Source organism: Cherax quadricarinatus, chromosome 43 (assembly GCF_038502225.1).
Source record: "Cherax quadricarinatus isolate ZL_2023a chromosome 43, ASM3850222v1, whole genome shotgun sequence".
NCBI lineage: Eukaryota > Metazoa > Arthropoda > Malacostraca > Decapoda > Parastacidae > Cherax > Cherax quadricarinatus.
In genome coordinates, this window is record NC_091334.1 from 8,171,246 (window position 1) to 8,192,658 (window position 21,413).

The 21,413-nt window shown below is 38.5% G+C and overlaps 2 protein-coding genes across 8 annotated transcripts in view; one reads left to right on the plus strand and one right to left on the minus strand.

The window, feature by feature from the left end:
• The window catches only part of Naa15-16 (N-alpha-acetyltransferase 15/16), a 244,969-nt gene extending 241,358 nt beyond the window's left edge, over positions 1–3,611 (plus strand). For 2 of the 3 annotated variants that reach the window (XM_070093551.1, XM_070093552.1), the window contains one exon: positions 36–3,611. In XM_070093551.1, coding sequence (XP_069949652.1) covers positions 36–311 — 276 coding nt within the window. In that variant the 3' untranslated portion in view covers positions 312–3,611. Of the gene's footprint in view, positions 1–17 lie in introns of all 3 variants that reach the window. The other variant, XM_070093550.1, reaches the window with a different exon arrangement.
• Positions 3,612–9,576: 5,965 nt separating this feature from the next.
• LOC128694235 (transmembrane and coiled-coil domain-containing protein 6) overlaps positions 9,577–21,413 on the minus strand; it is a 62,773-nt gene continuing 50,936 nt past the window's right edge. For all 5 annotated transcript variants that reach the window (XM_053784255.2, XM_070093553.1, XM_053784257.2 and 2 more), the window contains 3 exons: positions 17,638–17,718; positions 17,111–17,243; positions 9,577–15,082 (listed from right to left, as the gene is read on the minus strand). In XM_053784255.2, the coding sequence (XP_053640230.1) occupies positions 14,961–15,082; positions 17,111–17,243; positions 17,638–17,718 (336 nt within the window). In that variant the 3' untranslated portion in view covers positions 9,577–14,960. The remainder of the gene's footprint in view (positions 15,083–17,110; positions 17,244–17,637; positions 17,719–21,413) is intronic.

Sequence of the window (21,413 nt, forward strand, 5' to 3'; positions counted from 1 at the left end):
CAGTTTGATGTTTATAGTTTTCTTTTAACCAACAGAACATGCAGCAAGTATTAGAATGGTTGGAATCACGTGAGTTTGTAGCCACACCAGAGCAAGTTTGTCACTATAAAGCACAGTGCCATGATATCTATCCTCGTGCCCGGGCCTTCTGTCCCCCTCAGCCAGCATCCACTTCCTCAACAAGTGATTCTGCTAGTGATTCTACTACTACAACTACTTCCACTACTACTACTACTAGTATCACTACTACTACCATTACCACAACATCCTCTACAGCCAACCATAATCATGTGGATTCACCCAGCAGCTGAAATTCATTGCAAGTTCCCAGCATTAGACTTTTGCAGACTGCAGGGTTCTTCTAAGTGATGTCAACACCAGGATGCCGTGATATTGCAAAAAGAAACTAACCTTGAAAATTATATTAAAATGTTCTAAACTGTCAAGCCTCAGTAACTCAAATTTCTCTTAAGAAAAGAACTAGTGAAAGCATATGACATAGTTGAGCTAAAATAATCCTGGTAATGAATATAAACAGTATACACCTATACTTGGGCAGACATTATCATGGTCATTAAAGGCAGTTAATATTGTTTTGTTTGGTTAAATATTGAGCTTTATCTCATACTTGTATCATATATTTACACATTACATTAGAATCATTCATAATACTGCTTTGTTAAAGAGTTTGAAGTTGCTTTGTTGTTAAACAAACATTAGCATGACTACTACAGTTTTATATGTACAGTTAACAGATGTTTAATTCATTAGTAGTCATCTTAACAATTTTTATACCTCCACAGTTCCTGTCATGAATGCTTAAGTTGAACATCATTTTATCTGAAAGGAAATGGGTTATTTATAATTAAGTAAACATTTATTTCTTATTGATTAATGCCTTTTATGGTGTTAATATATTATTCCAGATGTTATTGAAGTAGTCATCCCTACAAGGCATATATAAACTTAATAAGTGGCAGTCAAGACTGGAAGTTGGTGTTTAATCCATATTTCCTACTGGTTGCCACATTGAACTGAAGGCAGAGCTCAGTATCCTGTCCTTCAAATTTTATTCTTCAATAATGAAAATTTTTATCCAATATATCAATAACCCAAGGAAATTTGTTGGCCATGTGTGGCTTGCCTCAAAACTGAAAGTATTTTTTTGAAAATTATAGTTTTCCTTTAGGAATTTGTAGGAGTGACATTTAATGGTATGGTTCTTTGAACATTGTGCACTTTATGAAGATTAGTTTTGGGCTGTTTTTATATGGGTGCATTCCATAATTGTAGTTGAATGTAGACTCATTTTTCTCTAAACAACTGTTAATTATGTGCCTTTGTATTCCTCTAATTCTGTTCATTGCCTTCAAAGTGCCCAGCCATTAATAACTGCTCCTGCATATTGATTCTCATTGTTGGAATTTGGAAGGTGTTATAAACATGTTGCCAATTATTAAATCAAACCTCACATGAATGTCCCTCTTTGGCTCCATATTGTAGCAGCCAGTGTTTGGCCTAATTTTTACCCTTCAACCCCCCCCTCCCACTGCTTATTTTTTTTTTTTATATGCTGTTATGGTCTTGATTCTGAAATAACACTTGGGTAATTAATATATTGACTTGCAAATATCAGTATCATATTTTAAAAGAAAAACCCTCCTACTTGTTAATTCATGTCATGTGATGCTCAATTTTCAAATATGGATAGAGTGACTCGGTGATACTTCAGAAGCTAGGCCTGTGCCAGTACTGTATATAAGTGAGAGTTTGAATTCCATCAAGTTGTTAACAAGGAAGTGACGAGTATAGGGTTTTTGGCTGCAATACTTAAAATTATTCTGCTTATTGTTAAAAAATAGCCACTACCATAATCAGTTTTGCTCACTTGCATTACCCATTACTGGCATTAATGGGTAATAATGCATTCAAGTATGTACATAGATGATGATGATGGCTTTGCCATGTTATGATGATAGGCAATATAATTCTGACAATATCAGGGTTGGACTTACCTTTATCAATATTGTCTCAGAGTATTACAGGAAGAGTATTCACCCGCACTTGATATAGGATCTCAAAAGGAATCAGTCATGCAGTATGCTAATTACCAATTTAAAATTTTCATCTAGTGATAAAATGGGTGTCTAGCAAGCCTTTAGAAATGCACTGAAGATCCACCTCTGTATGTCAGTTGTTAATCTCTGCTTACTTTATGGCTTTTGTAATTACCTAAAAATTGATATGCATATATTACAGCCAGAAACTCTATAACATTGGTTTGCAACTGGATTAAGACTGGCTCTCCTAACATTAATTTGAATGTTATTAAAATTATTATTATTATTAAAATGACTGATTCTTGGCTGTAAAAGAAATGGCTCAAAAACTTTTGAAGACTTGATAAAAAAAAAATTTGTTAACTGTAGCAAAAGTGATCCAGGACTTTTAAACACGTCAGAGAATAAGCCATTCATAACAATTAGTGTTGAATAATATCAGATAAAAAGGGACTTTGACTGCTGCCTTTATGGTAAAGGTGGAGTGATATTGTTATGCATTTAAAATACAAGGGAGAATGCTTAGCTATTGGTTTACAATATTCAGTAATTTATTTGGACTTCATATGTTATCTAATGTAATAGTGTGTGGTTTTGGTAAAGGTACTGCAATATAATTTGAATTTCAGATAAAATATACACTACAGATGGAAAATTTGTATTAAACATAGACATAGTAACCTGCAGAGAAAATTGCACAATTTAATCTGGACAGGGAAACTAGTATGAAATTCACATTTACACAGGAGTCAGATAGTGAATTATGACCCTAATTGTCAGCTTTACTTTTATATTATAAGATGTAGGTTTTACATCATAGTGGCTGATGGGGTTAAGGGTCACTCAGTATACTAGACTGTATAATACCCAATTATATTCCATTTGCTAAGAATGTACAGGTTTGGTTGTTGCATAGTTATGGTTCAGCTAGTCACAAAGGGGATTTTTTTTTTTTTTTTTTTTTTTTGAGCAAGTGCTTTCATTTCTTCGCCAGATTTGTATATATCATTTTCTAAAGGAAAAAAAAAAAAGCAAAGAGTTGCCTGAACATTTTGTACTTAGCTACCACAGTGCACTGTATACTCAGCCAACTTGTTCAGTCATATATTTTCCCTCGGGTAAAGAAAGCATCCTTGTTATTACGTTTTATGGACCTCCTCATTATTTTGCTTATTGAGGGGAAAACCCTGAACAAAGTTGAAGGAACCTTCATGATTCCAAAATGTTTGTACAGATTATGAAAGAACATGGGTAGTTTCATTAAGAGACAGAATTCACTGTGCATGTGCTCCTTGTCACTATTTGTTTTTAACAGGTTAATTTCTCATTAGGTTGTTTAAAAATGAGATAATGAAGTAAACATATTGTATATTATATAATTGATATATTATGAGCCTCAGGTGATACGAGTCAAGGGCACTGTATGTACATGGATTGTTGAGTGTGAGTTGCCTGCCTGGGTACCACCCTATTTTGATACATTTTTCAGTGTCATTATATATAGGCAGAGGACCCTGAGAATGGGGACTTGAAATAAATCTAAACCTGTAATGTGTCTTTATCATTATACATTGTTTTGTTCTCAGCCAGCCTCCACTTACTCAACCATAACCATGGATTTGCCCAATTGCTAAAATGCAGTGGCTCTATAACCCCCCCCCCCCCCCATCCTTCCCTAGCTGTGGAAATCTGCCATTGTTCTCTTTCCACAAACTGGGTGCTATGGGACATGATGCCTCTCATTATCATTCCATTCCTCTTACCAGTGCAGTTTGCAAGGTGATGGAACATCTGGTAACTAGACATTTGATGTGGTATATAGACACACAATAGTCTCTCCACTAGTCAGTATGGCTTTCATAAGGGTTCTACCATTGACCCCTTACTACCCTTGGATACATATGTTTGTGATGCCTTTGTCAATAACCACTAAGTTATCGCAATCTTTTTTGACCTTGAGAAGGCATTTGGAGGTATAACATCTTGGCCCTGGCCCACTCCTTAGGCCTCCGAGGCAATCTACCATTTTTCCTTAAGAACTCTTAACTGAGAGACATTTCTGTGTTTGGGTTAATAATATGCCTTCCCTGGACTGTCCAAGTTGAAGGTGTGTCCCAGAGATGTGTTTGGAGCACAACACTTTCTCCTTGCTATAAATGATCTGGCATTTATTCTTCCATCTAATATTTGATCATCGCTATATGTTGACAGCTTTGCTATAGTTATGCAGACGCTGACTGTCGCCTCATTGCAGTTTCTCTCCAGCATGCGGTCAACTGTGTTTCCAATTGGGCCACTACTTGTGGATTTTAATTTTCTAGTGCTAAAACTCCTAATTACTCTCACTAGACATTCTGTCATCTGATCATCCATTGTACCTCTATGGCTCGTTATCCCAGAACGTGATCCAGTCAGGTTTCTTGGCCTTCTGTTTGACTGTCGTTTATCCTGGAAACCTCTCATTACCTCTCTGGAGGCAACTTGTCATAGCCGGCTGAACTTACTTAAAACCCTCGCTCATCTTTCATGGGGGCTGATTGTTTAACTCTCCTTCAACTACACTCAGCCCTAATATTATTGAAACTTGATTATGGTGACCAGATATATTCAGTGGCCTCTCCTGCAACTCTTTCTAGCCTTAATCCCATCCATCACCAGGGATTATGTTTATGCCTCAGTGCTTTTCACTCTTCACAGTTGAGAGCCTCTATGCAGAGGGGAATATTCCATCCTTGACCAATCGCTGTGATGCTCGTTACCCTCGCTATTATGTTCGCTCTCACGACCTCCGCAATCCTTCCATATACAGTGGATCCCCGGATATCGGCCAAATCAGATTTCAGCCGCTTTTTTGGCCGAAATTCTATCCTGGATATCGGCCGGCAACTCGGATATCTGCCGTATTGGATGCGTCCACCCACCACTCTGCCACGTTCATGAGTCAGTCTGGATGAGTGAGCAACACTCTGCTCATTCATCCAAACATTTCGTTATAATCCATTGTTTTTTGTGGTGGTTTATTGAGTGCAACTGCGAAAAAGCCACCATGGGCCCAAAGAAAGTTCCTAGTGCCAGCCCTTTGGTAAAGAAAGTGAGAAACACGATATAATTCAAGAAAGAAATTGTAGCAAAGTACGAAAGTGGTGCACGTGTGCTCCAGCTTGCCAGGATGTATGGGAAGTCGAAATCAACAATCACTTCATCCTGGCAAAGAAAGTAGAAATCAAGGAAGCTAATGTTGTGAAAGGGGTAAATATGCTAACGAAACAAAGATCACCAATAATCAAAGACGTGGAGAAGTTATTATTGGTGTGGATCAACGCTAAACGATTAGCATGAGATAGTGTTGCGGAGTCGATCATTTGTGAAAAGGCAAGGCGGTTGCATCTGGATCTCACAAAGAAAATGTCTGGAACGAGTGCTGCTGTTAGTGAATTTAAGGCCAGCAAAGGCTGGTTTGACAGATTTAAGAAGCATAGTGGCATACACAGTGTTGTAAGGCATCGTGAGGCTGAAGAATTTGTGCATGAATTCAAGGAGTACGTAGGGGCTGAAGGATTCATCCCCCAACAAGTATTCAATTGTGATGCAACAGGCCTCTTTTGGAAGAAAATGCCAAAGAGGGCCTACATCACGCAGGAGGAAAAAGCATTGCCAGGACACAAGCCTATGAAGGATAGGCTTACTCGTTTGTTCTGTGGTAATGCTAACGGAGATTTCAAAGTGAAGCCTTTACTGGTGTATCACTCTGAAAATCCTAGTGTGTTCAAGAACAATAATGTTGTCAAGAGTAAATTGTGTGTGTTGTGGAAAGCTAATAATAAGGCACGAGTCACAAGGCAAATTTTCATTGACTGGGTTCATGAAGTGTGTGGCCCGAGTGTAAAAAAATGCCTCGTGGAAAGTAAATTGCCACTCAAGTGCCTCCTGGTACTGGACAATGCTGCTGGCCGTGGGTTCAATCCCGCCCGTGGTATGGTTTGTTTGCAATCGTGTCATTACGATTTCGTGAGTCTTGGTAGACCACTTGTCTATGGAGTTAAGTTTTATAACAGTGAATTTCTTCCCTCCTAACACCACTAATCTCATCCAGCCCATGGACCAGCAGGTCATTTCTAACTTCAAAAAACTCTACATGAAAGCAATGTTTCAAAGGTTCTTTAAAGTGACCTCGGACACTGATTTGACCCTAAGAGAGTTCTGGAGGAATCACTTAATATCCTCCACTACATAAGCCTTATAGGTAAGGCTTGGCAGAGAGTGACTTCCAGGACTTTGAACTCTGTTTGGAGAAAATTGTGGCCAGAATGTGTCCTCGACAAGGATTTTGAAGGGTTTGAGGCTGACCCTGACCCTGTCAACCCTATGCCTGTTGTGGAATCTATTGTGTCTTTGGGGAAGTCCATGGGGTTGGAGGTGAGTAGCAAGGATGTGGAAGAGTTGGTGGAGGACCACAGGGAAGAGCTAACCACTGAAGAGCTGCAAGACCTTCATCTGTAACAGCAACAGACCACAGCTGAGGAAATTGCTTCAGAGGAGGAGGAAGAGAGAGGGAAGAATGTGCCTTCAGTGATTAATGACTTGTACAAAGTGGAGCGAGTTGCAAAGTTTTGAGAAATATCAGTGACGAAACTTGTCCCACTTCATGTAAATCTTAAGAGATGCCAGAAGCAGATCTCTCTGGACAGTTTTTTTGTGTGACAGTGGTGCAGTGACTCAAGCTGGTCCTAGTGTCAGTAAAAGACAAAGAAGGGAAGTAACTCCAGATACCTGAAGTCCTTATGGAGGGGAGATTTCCCTTCCAAACAATAATCCCAACTCCATCTCCCCTTCTTCAATGTGCCAACAAGAGTCTTGAATAAAGGCGTGTAATGTTCATTATCATTAAGATTTTTGCTTTATATTTATTTCTCATTGTTTTGTGTATGTAAAACTATAGTTAATCTTTAAAAAAACATATTTGTTAATATTTTTGGGTGTCTGGGACATATTAATTGTATTTACATTAATTCCTATGGGAAATGTTACTTCGGTTTTCACCCTTTTCAGATTTAGGCCAACCATCTGCAACGGATTACGGCCACTATACAGGATAGTCACTGATGTTAGTAGACGTTTTTTATTTGTTCATCGCCCGTTTACTCTGTCCCTTTTTTCTTTGCCTACATTCACTCTGGCCTTCTCTTCAGTTATCCCCATTCTCTATTCATGTAGCATCTCACTTTTACCTACCCCCTTGGGAAGCTCTGACGGTTTGTGTCTTCTTTCCCACTGCCAGGCGCAGAAGCCCAACTGCCTATGGTTGCTTCTCACTCTCTTTTTTTCTTAACCACTTCTAATCTCATTCTTATGCCATCACAGTGTACACTGATGGTTCCAAGTCTTCTGACAGCATCAGATTTGCAGCAGTGTTTCTTGATAGCATCATGGGAGAACATTTATTATCCTCGGCTAGCATTTTTACGGCTGAATTGTGTGCACCTATCCATATTGCATCTATGCCTGTGTCGCCATTTGTGGTCGTTTCAGACTCCCTTAGTGCTTTATAGGCTATAAGAAAATTTGATACACCTCATCCCCTGGTTCTTCGTATCCACCTTTGGTTATGCCGTATCTTTAGCAAGCACAACCTTATTATTTTTTCTTGGGTCCCCAGTCATGTTGCCGTACAGGGCAATGAACAGGCAGAAACTGCTGCACGGTCAGCAGTATATGACTCCCAGTAGTGTTCCATTCACAAACTATTTTGCTGTAATTGTTACTCACCTTTGCACCCATTGGCAGCAACATTGGTCTGATCTGCTGGGAGACTACTCTCTCCCATCTTCGCATCGGCCACACTCGTCTTACTCAGGGTATCTCATGGAGAGGTGCCCTGTTCCACTCTGAGAATTGTCAGATTCCAATTTTTGTTAGCCATATTCTGTTGGACTGCCCACTCTATCAACAAGCATGCAGAATTTACCTCTGTCATCGTCACTGCTCTACTGCCCTTACTTTACCTTCCCTTCTTGCTGATGGACCTTCCTTTAACCCAGACTCTCTCGTTGACTTTTTGACAGCAGCTGATTTACTGCACAAACTCTGATGATGTTGCCTCTAGCACTCCTCACAGCCGTTTCTACCCCAATCTCTTGTTACCCTCTACCCCTGTGCCCTTCCCTGCCCTGCTGCACTGTATGACCCTTGTAGGTTTAGCGCTTCTTTTTTATTATAATAATCTATGACCCCTTAGGAAGTTAGCTCTCATTTCTTTCTCACCTGAGAGGGAGTTGGCATCTCTGGACTTTACTTCTCGCACTGAGGAACCTCATGTGCTCCTCGTGCTCCACACTCTCATCAACATTTTCCACAAGCCAACCGACAGCAGCTAGGCCTGATGATGTCCATGTCTGCAATTCAACACTTACACCCTACAGCACTCTAACCTCTTACTCTAAGGGGTTGTCCCTCTTCAATGGAAAGCTGCCAGTGTCCTGCCTTTTCAGACCATGACCTCTTTCATTACTAGTGTTTGTTAGAATGCTTAGTTAACAAACTTTTAGTATGGTGTTTAGAAACTTGTGATTATCTCCCCTCATCAATTTAGTTTTGATCTCATTATTATAATAAAAACCAAGCACTAAAATAATAATGTCATACAGTGTTGCAGAGTAGTGTGCACTAAATATGCTTGATCTGAGACTTGCAAGGGTGAGGAGTATAACAAAGGTAGAGTGAGTGAGGGTTTTGATCTCAAAAAAAAGCTTTACACTACTTTGCATTACATCTTGGCCCAAGCCCATTTCTTGGGCCTCTGAGGCAATTTGCTGCTTGTCCTTATGGACTTCTTTTCGGAGAGACTTCCACGTCAGGGCAAATAATAGCTTTTCCCGAATTCTTCCAGGTTAGTGTCCGTCAAGGTTGTCTCAACACTAACCTCTTCCTGCTTGCAATTAATGACCTTGCAAGTTTTCTTCCTTCTGATATATGGTAATCTTTGTCATTAATTTTGCTATTGCTTGTGCAGGTGCTGATTGTCACCTTGTAGCAGCCTCTTGCCAAAATATTGATTGTGCTTCTCAATAGGCCTGCTGCATGACCCTTGTTGGTTTAGCACTTTATTTGATTATAATAATTCTCAATGAGCCACCTCTCATGGGTTTAAAATTTCCATTGCTAAAACAATATGCGTTACTTTCACAAGACAGACACCTTATCCCTATCAATGCCTGCATGATTTCCATACCCCTGAAAAAAATCTTCTCTGATTTCAGAATACCCTGGAAGCCTCACAACCTCCTGCTCCATAACCATCTCAACCTCATTAAAACTCTAGCCCATCTTTCTTGGAGAGCTGATATTATTAATCAAAACTAAGCACTAAAGCCACAAGGGTAGCTGATAGACTATCCCTTCTTCACATTCATTCCACCCTAAATTAGGATGGAATGAAGGTGGAAGGGGGTTAGTCAATCAGCTACCCTTGATTGTAATTAGGTAAAGGATAATGAAGACTATGGAAGCAGACAAAATAACAAGAGACTGGTAATTTTATTGATCTTACAAAAATGGGATGTTTGCCTCATTGTATAATTTAGACTGGGAAATATCAAAAAGCCCCGAGATACAAACATAACCCTTGGTGAATGGGCTAGATCTGAGAGAAGGGGTTCTTTTTGATAATAATAATGAGAGAAGGGGTCTATATGGTAAGTGTGCACCATAAAAAAAAATACTGCAGTGCATAATGAGAAAACTGCAACTTTGAGATGTATTTCTGTATGGCTTTTGTGGTTGTATTCCCTGTCCCTTGGTCCTAATTGATAGACTGGAAGATATATTACAGAAAAAGAAATGATTTGATTGGTTTCAGGACTGAAATTACTGTAGCTTGAAATTTAGCTAAAATTAACAGAAATGTTCAATTTTTGCTGATATTCAAGAGTGAACAAATGACATCATTCGTCCAATGCATGTCCAACTGATGGGTCTTATGTGTGTTCACAAATGCACTATTATTTATACAAATCTTACAATATTTCATAATAGTAAGTAATATTTTTTGCATGAATAAAAAATCAAAATAGAATTCATGTGTAAAGCCTGGGAAGGTAACGAATGAACAGGAAATACTTTAGTGCCAGGAATGCCTGCACTGTTTATTCTGGACCTTATTCTGAAACTGGAATACAGTGGTCCCTCGATAATCATAAGGCTCGATAGTCTTAATTTTCGAAAATCGTAACATTATTTTCGTCAAAACATTAGCTCGAAAATCGTTTGACTCGCAAATAGTCGTTCGTGTGGGATGCCTACACACAGCCCCGAGCTGCCCCAGTGTGCCACTGTTTATCAGTGACTAAGGATGATCCCACGAGTTCATACAATACATTTCATAATATTCCATTCGTTTTAGTGCTTGCAACTGCTAAATAAGTCACTATGGCTCAAAAGAAAGCTTCTAGTGCCAGCCCTTTGGTAAAGAATGTGAGAAACACGTATAATTTAAGAAAAAGTGTGTAGAAAAATACGATGGTAGTGGTGGTAGAGTGGAAGCAGTTGTGGTGGTGGTAGAGGGTGCCTTCTTCAGTGATTCAGCAATTCTACCAACTCCTCCAATGTTGTTGAGTTATACAGGGCTACAGAAAACGCCGCTGCCTCAGCTGCTGCTTCACCATTATGGACGGCTTACTCTCAGTGGGCCTTATACACCCAACAACACCTCTCGTGACATACACGACTTATTTTATTCATTCTAGAGTATATTCCATGTTTCTATGTTATTAATATTGTTTATTATGTCATATTAGTTGAATTGTGATAGATAAATGAGCCGTAGAGTTGATATTAGTGTCATATTCTCCAACAATAAACTCGCTTCCCCTCCCTCTGCCATACACCAACAAAAGTCTTCAATAAAAGGTAAGTGTGATGTTAAATGTTCATTTATACATTTTATTAGTGCTTTACATTTATTTGGCATTCTTTTCTCCATGTAAATCTATAAGCTCGGGAAATTACCCCTGAAGTGACCTAGAGTCCTTATGGAGGGGGATTCCCCTTCCAAACAATAACCTCTTCCCTCTCTCCTCCCTGTCGTCCATTCATCAACAACAGCCTTCAATAAAGGTAACTGTCATGTTGAATGCTCTTTCTTTTGTGCATGTAAATCTATCTATAAGGTAAAAAAATTGTTGTTGATGCAGTGGACCCCCGGCATACGATATTAATCCGTTCCTGAGAGCACATCATATGCCAAAATTATCGTAAGGCGAATTAATTTTTCCCATAAGAAATAACGGAAATCAAATTAATCCGTGCAAGACACCACAAAGTATGAAAAAAAACAATTTTACCACGTGAATATTAATTTTAATACACACAAACTGACACTTACCTTTATTGAAGATCTGGTGATGATTGATGGGAGGGGAGAGTATGGAAGTTGTTAATGTTTAGAAGGGGAATCCTCTTCCATTAGGACTTTAGGTAGCACATCCTTTTCCGGGGTTACTTCCCTTCTTCTTTTTAATGCCACTAGGACCAGCTGACTGTGGTGCAGCAGCAGCTGACCATGGTACGATAGTACATATTTCTCACCCTTTTTACCACAGGGTTGGCACTAGAAGCTTTCTTTGGGCCCATGGTGGCTTATTTAACAGTTACAATCACTATAAACAATGGGATAATACAAAATGTATCGAATGTATGCATGCAAGCGGCCACCCTGGCTTGTAAACAATGACGGCAGGGCTGGATGGACAGGTCCGGGACGAGTCATGTTGGTCAGAAACAGCTGATGGTGGTGCAGCAGCAGCTGACTGTGGTGCAGCAGCAATTATCTCTTTCATTTCCATAGTAATTTTCACCTTTTTTACCACACAGTTGGCACTAGAAGCTTTCTTGGGGCCCATGGTGACTTATTTTGCAGGTACAATCACTAAAAATGCTGTGATAATATGAAATGTTCCGATTGTATGCGTGGATGCGACTGCACTGGCTGGCTTGTAAACACTGGCACCCACGGGGCAGCTGAGGTGCGCTCAGACGAATCGCATGAGGCGAGTTTTTTAGCGTGAGGCGAGGCAAAATTTTTGCGTTAAAATGTATCGTATGCCAGATTTAACGTATGCCGATGCCATCGTGTGCCGGGGGTCCACTGTACTTCTAGGTGTCTGGAACGAATTAATTGGATTTACATTATTTCTTATGGGGAAAATGGATTCGAAAATCGTCAATTTCGATAATAGTCACACTTCCAGGAATGGATTACAGTGGACCCCCGACATTCGAAGGCATCGACATTCGATAAATCCGACATTCGATGCATTTTAACGCAAAAATTTTGCCTCGACATTCAATGGAAAACCCGACATTCGATACGATTCGTACGAGAAGTGTCCACGTGTGGCCTGAACTGCCCCGTGTGTGCCACTGTTTACAAGCCAGCCAATGTGCGCACATATAAGGATATATTCAGTACATTCCATATTATCTATATTATCACTGTTTTTGGTGCTTGTTTCTGCAAAATAAGTAACCATGGGCCCCAAGAAAGCTTCTAGTGCCAACCTTCAAGAAAAAAGGTGCTAATGACTATTGAAATGAAGAAAGAGATAATTGCAAAGTACGAAAGTGGAGTGCGTGTGTCGGAGTGCATGATGATTTGGTAAAGAAATTGCCTGCAACTAGTGGTGATGTGAGTGAAGTTAAGGCCAGCAAAGGTTGGTTTGAAACATTTAAGAATCGTAGTGGCATACACAGTGTGGTAAGGCATGGTGAGGCTGCCAGTTCAAGTCCTAATGGAAGGGGATTCCTCTTCTAAACACTAACACCATCCACACTCTCCCTCTCCTCCCATCCCATCAATCACCACCAGATCTTCATTAAAGGTAATTGTCAATTATTCTATTGTTATTAATCTGTTGTTATTGTAATTATTCTATTGCATTTAACTTAATATTTCATGTGGTAAAAAAAATTTTTTCATACTTTTGAGTGTCTTGCACAGATTAATTTGATTTCCATTATTTCTTATTGGGAAAATTAATTCGACTTTCGATATTTTCAACATTCGATAGCTCTCAGGAACGGATTAGTATCGAATGTCGAGGGTCCACTGTAATTACGAAAAACAAGGGACCACTGTATTTTGAAATTTGTGTGAAATTAGCCAAATTACAAATTTCTGATCACTTTATTGGGTTGTTGAAATACAGTGGACCCTCGGTTCACGATATTAATCCGTTCCTGAGAGCTCATCGTAAACCAAAATTATCGGAAAGCGAATCAATATTCCCCATAAGAAATAATGGAAATCAAATTAATCCGTGCAAGACACCCAAAAGTATGAAAAAAACATGATATATTAAGTTTAATGCAATATAATAATTGCAATAACAATAGAATAATTGACACTTACCTTTAATGAAGATCTGGTGATGATTGATGGGATGGGAGGAGGGAAGTGTGTCGACGTTTTTAATGTTTAGAAGGGGAATCCTCCTACATTAGGACTCGAGGTAGCAAGTCCTTTTCCAGGGTTACTTCCCTTCTTCTTTTAATGCCACTAGGACCAGCTTGAGAGTCACTGGACTTCTGTCACACAACATATCTGTCCATAGAGGCCTGTACCTCTCATTCCTTTATGACTTTCCTAAAGTGGTTCACAACATTGTCAGTGTACAGATTGCCAACACAGCTTGCAGTAGCTGTGTCAGGGTGATTTTCATCAAAAAAGGTTTGCACTTCAAGCCACTTTGCACACATTTCCTTAATTTCAATAGTCATTAGCACCCTTGGTCTCGATGGGTTGGCACTAGAAGCTTTCTTGGGGCACATGGTGACTTATTTTGCAGAAACAAGCACCAAAAACAGTGATAATATGGATAATATAGTATGTACCGAATGCATCCTTCGATGCGCGCACACTGGCTGGCTTGTAAACACTGGACACGTCTCGTACGAATCGTATCGCATACCAGGTTTTGTAACGGGAACCAAGGCAAATTCTCTGCGATATAATGCATCGATTATCAGATTTATCGGATACCGATAGCATCGCGAACCGGGGGTCCACTGTACAGTGGACCCCCCAACTTACGATATTAATTCATTCCAGAAGTCTGTTCGGGTGCCGTTACCGAACGAATTTGTTCCCATAAGGAATATTGTAAATTAGATCAGTCAGTTTCAGACCCCCAAAAATACACTTACATAATTGTTCAAGTTGGGAGCTGATCATAAGGCCCCGGGGTCCACTGTATTTGATTGGGCAGTTTCTTGTGCTCAATTGATGAAATGGAAGACACTAGTGAAACACCTAAGAATTTGGTCTACTGGAACAATGTAATTGGCCTAATGGGACTCGGTGAACAAATATCATCGATGCATAAATACTGATGACTGCAAAATTCACAAAAGTGAATTTCATCAGTTCTCCATCAAACTTCCTACTTTTTGTTTTATTACCTTCAGAAAAAATATCTACCATTTCATAATTTTTTTTTTTTTTTTTTTTTTTTTTTTTTTAATTCTTGGATGCAGAGGGCAAGTTTCAGATCAGAGGTCTGGACAGCAAAAGGGTTAACTTTCCTGTGTCTGAATAAATACTTCACAAACAAAACTATCAAACTTTTTTGTTTAAAAGGCAATTTTTCTATACTGCAATGCTGGTGATGGGAATAAATGTCTTTCATTAATTAATAAATCTGAAGCACTTTCATAATTCAAATAAAAATAAACTTGGAACAAATTCTAGAAATTGTAATCCTGAGCTAAACGCTTCTAAATGTCAAGGAAAAAGTCTATAACCAAAAAATATATCAAATGCATTAAAAAAAAATCACCTTTACAATTATAATTACAAAACTGTTACAATGTTTACACAAGTTAAAAAGAAGACAATAGCTGGTAGCTTTATAAAATGCCATGAAAACTGGTAGTGTCTGGCGGACCAGAAGAAAAGTTTGCAGCAAGAGCACTGCGCACAGCACATTCTAGCCGCAGCTGCAGACTTAAGTCATCAACAATGCACTGACCTGACCAAAACAAATTATGATCATATTATTATACTTATTACTAAGCACTAAACCCATAAGGTTATTAAAATATACAATTTTTTGCAACAACAAATATTCAGTGGTGAAATAGTCAAAGTGAAGAACATGGGAATAATATGGTCACATTTCCAACACTATTATTATAATCAGAACTGAGCACTAAACCTACAAGGGTCATACAGCACTGCAGGGTAGGGTGTGCTGTTTAATATGCTTGATCTGAGACTATCAAAGGTGGAGAGTATAACGGAGGTAGGGTTAGTAAGGGCAGTGAGGAGTGCTAAAAGAAGTATATAAACAAATGTGGTGTAATAAATCTGTTGCTGTCAAAAGGTCAGAGGGAGTGTGTCAAAGGTGGAGCCGTCAGCTAGGAGGGACAATAAAGAGTGCTAAAGCAGTGACAACATCAGAGGTAATTCTGTGTGCTCACTGGTAAACAGGACAGTCCACCAGAACATGGCAAACTGAAACTGGACCCTGACCATTTTCAGAGTGGAATTGTGCGCCTCTCAACGAGATGCCCATAAGGAAGACGTGTGTGCCCGATGCAAAGATGGGAAAGCATAGTCTCCCAACCACAACATCAATAAGACCAGAATCCTTTCTTTTCGAGACAGCAAATTTCTTGTTCCTTTAAGAAAACCTGGCAACAGCGAGAATAAGCCGGGTGAGCCTCATTACAATTAAGGTAAGAAGGAAGTCAGCAGCAGGTTGTATTATGGTCAGCAGAACCATAGACTGGGCATTCTGCCAGGGACCTGCAATATTTCACTGGGTAGCCAAAGCACCAGCAGTTTCTAGATTGTTGTGTGTAGGAATCTATTCCCATACTAGTAAATGTCACACAATATATATAGGGATGGAAGTTCCCAGCAGTCAAAAGTTAACCAAGTTACATTAGAGGGAAAGTGTCTCCACCCACAGGCAGGTAGTACATAAGTGTCCATTTGAAGAACTGGGAGGTCTTGGAGCTCAAATTGTTCCAAAATGCCAGCATCAGTTCTGGAAATCACATTGAACAATCCTATGTGGAAGAACTATGGTGCCACTGCAAGAACTGAGATGTGTTTATGAACCAGGACCATAGTATCATTGATGGAGGTAAGAAGGGAAAGACTGAGCCTGGCTAGCATTTCATACTGTGACAATATGTGCACCACTCTTAAGAGCATGAAATGAAATATTTTGACCAACATAGTGTCGGAGTGATTGCTGATACTATGATCAGAAAGACAATCAGTGGGAGATGTCAGCTGTAGAGCAAAAAACTTAGTCCACTGTGTACCTTTCAACGTAGAGTGTAAGGGAAGTGTCGTGTCGGTCTTTTCTGGGAAGGGCGAGAGGTAACTGAGACAGTGTCATTTGTTAATGGCTGTGGTTAAGTATGGAAATGGAGGTGGTCCATCCTGAGATGGGTGGGTGATCTGAAAATCGTCGCACTGCAGTGGAAGCCAGAAGCACGATCAAAGATGGTGGTGCAATGGAGTTATATTTTTGGCCTATGAGAAAAAACTTTTGTTTTGTTAAACAAAAAAAAGCTAACCTAGTAATTACCTCAAAATCTATGGTAAGTTACTTTAAGATGAGTTAGGCTGGATTAGGTTTTTTTTTTTTTTGTGCCATTGCCAAAAACAAGTTCTCTTCCCATAGCCACAAAATATGAATGTCTCCATTGCACAACCAATTTATTGTTGGAGAATTTTCATAATAACCAATATTTTCCAAGTAGCTAGAGTAAATACTGTACTGACCATAGCAATTATGTATGCCAAAATCTATAGCCCAGAAGTATAAAACAAATAATTTAAACAATGAGGCAGCAATTATATAAAAAGGCTGTTTATATTTTAACTTTTAAAGTCTCATGCCTTCCTATATATATCCCAAGAATGTAACAGGCCAGCCTTACTAAAATATACAGGTTTTATAGTTAGTTCTATTGACTGTAAATGAAATATTTTTTTACAAAGTTGAATAGGTTTTATATCATCATTTACAATACTGTACCTGTTAATGATTCTTTAGATGCACCATTCACAACATTGGCTAGAAGGTGAATAGCCTCATTACGCAGGTGAGGATAAGGTGAATAAAGTAGGGCTTTTGTAACCTGTACAAGCTGTTCACTGCGGTAACACACCTGAAAGCAATCCATACACGAGAGCTACAAAAAGCGTGAAGATCGCAATTTTCTGGGAATATCAGTGGCACACTTGTATCATTTGATCAACTGACTAGACTTGGGAAATAGTCTTAAATAAAAAAAAATCTGTTCACTTTAATGTGGAAAGCCATATTTTTCATAAACATAAGAGAAAGTCTAATAATTTGCACATCTAATGTGAAACACTGCAACAATAAAGATAAAAAAAAATTCAGTACAGAATAATTTTTTGGAGCAATATAAAGTTGATAATATCTACAAATGTTTGTGACCAGCCTGGCTGTGGTGTCTAACTCAGACTATGTACTAAAAGTACCAACAGCCTGAATGACCAGGCCAGTAGCAGGAAAGCAGACCTACTGACACTCACCTGCACTGCTGTTCCTGGTACAACACCAACACAGTTCATCACCACTCGTACCACTGGAGTAATTGCAGAAAAATTCAGATTCTGGGGAGAAAATAATCCAATCAGTAACTATCACTACGGGAGCAAGGGGCTAGTAACCCCTTCTGTATCAATTACTAAATTTAAAAAGAGAAACTTTCGTTTTTCTTTATGGGCCACACTGCCTCAGTGGGATACAGCCGGTTTGTTGAAAAAAGAACTATCACTACTCAGGAATATAAGAATAAATAGTTTTGCAATTAACATGATTACCTCCCATTTTCCAGGTATCCTGTGACCCCGTGAATATAATGATTTAGTATTTCCGTTGTTGTACGAGCCAAGAAAGGTACAGTATGCTGGTACTCTATAGCCCCAGTCCCATGAGCCTCAGTGCATGTGACTGGATTAGTGCACAGTGCAGCATAAGTGATAATGCAGTTAAATATCAGCTTTGAAAACTGAAGGTAATCAGTAGAGCCATTCACAGGAAAGTAATATCAAACTTTCAATAAAATGGTAAATTAGCACATACACAAGCCAGATATAATTCAAATCTTTCGAAAGAGACAAAAGAGACTAATATTCTAAAATATACAAACACATTATTACATGAAAAGTAGTATTTTATTTTTCCCCAATTTCTTCCCTCCTCCTTCCTCCCAAAAAAGCAAATTGGAACCTACAAAGACCAAAATCAATCCAACTTTATCTAAATAAGATCAACCAGCTTTAAGCATGGAAGTTTTATATAAGCTTAGATTAATGCCATTCACAACTGTTAAATTTTAATCAGAGGAAAGTGCTAAACCCATAAGGGTTATATAGAGCCTATGGAATGGGATGCATTCAAATTCAATCTAAGCAAGGCGAAGACAAGTCCAGTTCCTTGTATCAAGAGTACTTCACCAAACTCAAGACAAAATAATTGCAATAAGGTAAAATAATAATATAACATTTGGATATTAAGTAGCAAAATGGTATCTACATACTGCATTAACCCTTTGACTGCTTCGGTCGTATGTATACATCTTACGAGGTACTGTGTTTGACGTATATACATGTATACTCATAAATTCTAGCGGCTTCAAATCAAGCAGGAGAAAGCTGGTAGGCCCACATGTGAGAGAATGGGTCTGTGTGGTCAGTGTGCACCATATACAAAAGATCCTGGAGCACGCAGTGCATAATGAGAAAAAAAAAACTCAGACCATTTTTTTTAATTAAAATGCCGGCTTTGTGGTCTATTTTCGTATAGTAATTATGGTTGTATTCTCGTTTTCTTGGTCTCATTTGATAGAATGGAAAGCATATTATAGAAACAGGGGTGATTTTGATTGATTTTACTATAAAAAGAACCTTGAAATGGAGCTCAAAGTAGGGGAAATGTTTGATTTTTGCCGATGTTCAAAAGTAAACAAATGATGTCATTTTCCAATAAATGTCCAAGTAGCCATTCTAATATGCAGTCATGAATGGGTTGACATTATTTATACAATTATTACAATATTGCTGTAGTCTGCATAACAGTAAATCTTCTATTTTTTGTTTGAATAAAAATTCAAAATAGAAAGCAAGAGTAATATCAGAGGGGCCTGGAGACATGACTGATGAACAAAGAAAATGTAATTTTAGAGCCAGGAATGTCTGCATTGTTCATTTTGGACCCTATTTTGAAATTGTCATATTTTTTAATTTTCATGAAATTGGCCAAATTGCAAATTTCTGACCACGTTATTGGGTAGTTTAAATCAGTAAATGGGTAGTTTCTTGTACTCAATTGATAGAAAAAAATGGAGTTCTAAAGAAATAGCTATGAGTTTGGTCGACTGGGACAATGGAATTAGTCGAAAATAGGGCTCAAAGTGGGCAAAATTGCCGATTTGTAAATAACGCTGAGGTCGCTAACTTCGCAAGAGCGTAATTCCATCAGTTTTCCACCAAATTTCGTTTTTTTGGTGTCATTACAATCGGGAACAGATTCTCTATCATTTCATAAGAATTTTTTTTTTTTTTTTAATTTTGCGACACCAGGAGACACCTCAGGATTGGGGGTTGCGACAGTCAAGGGGTTAAATATACCAACCTTAAAATTTTGAAGTCACTCAGAGAAGCCCGTCTCCATCTATCACACAAACAAAATTTGGAAATGACCAATGTAGCATTGTGAAAAAGGCACCCACTCATGCAAATAGTCCCATGAACCTTGCCCAGGATACATTACACAACCACTGAAATTTTGAAGCTAATTAAATAAGGCGTTTGCAAGTACTAAACAAAAATGTTCTGAGAGGTTTGAAAAGCAGGAAAGTCTTCTCTCATTAAACTTAAGAATACCACACAACTGGATTTTTATTGTAATTTAGTTTTCTTCATTTGCATTATATTTAAAATTCTCTACAAAAACCTGTATGAATAAATTTTTTTTTTTCAATATCCAATTTGATAAAACTGGCAAAAAAAATAGTAACCTGGCACCCACACAGCCCAAAATTAATATAAAAATACCTGCCATTCAGATACACCAGTAATATATATTACTAAATGGTTATAAATGACCATAATTTTTAAAGGGGTGCACCAGTAAGCCAGCGGAAGGCCTCAGTCAGATGACCAAACGCTCCAAAGACGGGTCATCATCTAAGACCCAAGTCAGGAAACACCTGTCCTGTTTCCTGACGAACCTTACCTAACCTAACTGATACACCAGTATTTAGGGCTTGTTGCTGATCAGAAGAGTCAGTTTCTACTTATTACAAGGGAAACAATGGGCTTAATAAAACTGGTAAATTGAAATGTACACAGCTCAAGAGTACCAAGCTGTGTTTTAACAAATCCCACCAATGGTAAAAACTTGAAGCCAATCAGAAAAGATATTCTCCAGTAATTGATATGACTCTAACAATTCCAAGTTTTTCAGTAAAATGTCAAATGACTAAACTTAAAGAGTATTATCCTCCTTATAAAATGCACCATCAATAATATTCTGAAGATAAACAGAAACAGGGCAAAAAAAAAAATGCACATTACTATTTTTTTTTTTCAACAAACCGGCCGTGTCCCACCAAGGCAGGGTGGCCCAAAAAATCAAACGAAAGCTTCTCTTTTTAAATTTAGTAATTTATACAAGAGAAGGGTTTACTAGCCCCTTGCCCCCGGCATTTTAGTCACCTCTTACAACACACATGGCTTACGGAGGAAGAATTCTGTTCCACTTCCCCATGGAGATAAGAGGAAATAAACAAGAACAAGAACTAGAAAGAAAATAGCAGAAAACCCAGAGGGGTGTGTATATATATGCTTGTATATGTGTGTGTAGTGTGACCTAAGTGCAAGTAGAAGTAGCAAGACGTACCTGAAATCTTGTATGTTTATGAGACAGAAAAAAGGACACCAGCAATCCTACCAACAAGTAAAACAATTACAGGCTTTCATTTTACACTCACTTGGCAGGATGGTAGTACCTCCCTGGGCGGTTGCTGTTTACCAACCTACTACCTAAAACATTACTATTTATTCAATAAAACTGGCAAATTGGGACTCATGCCACCCAATAGCAACATGAACCTTGTGTTTAGGGAAAGACATCAGTGTTAAAATTCTAAAGCTGATAAGAGGAATCATTCCCAAGTTATGGCAAGGATTCTGATTCTAAGCATTTATTTTACTATTTTACATCAACAAATTTGCCTGCACACAAACGAAACTTAATGGGTAGCATCCTGGCCCTAAGATGCATCAGCTGTTAAATATTGAAC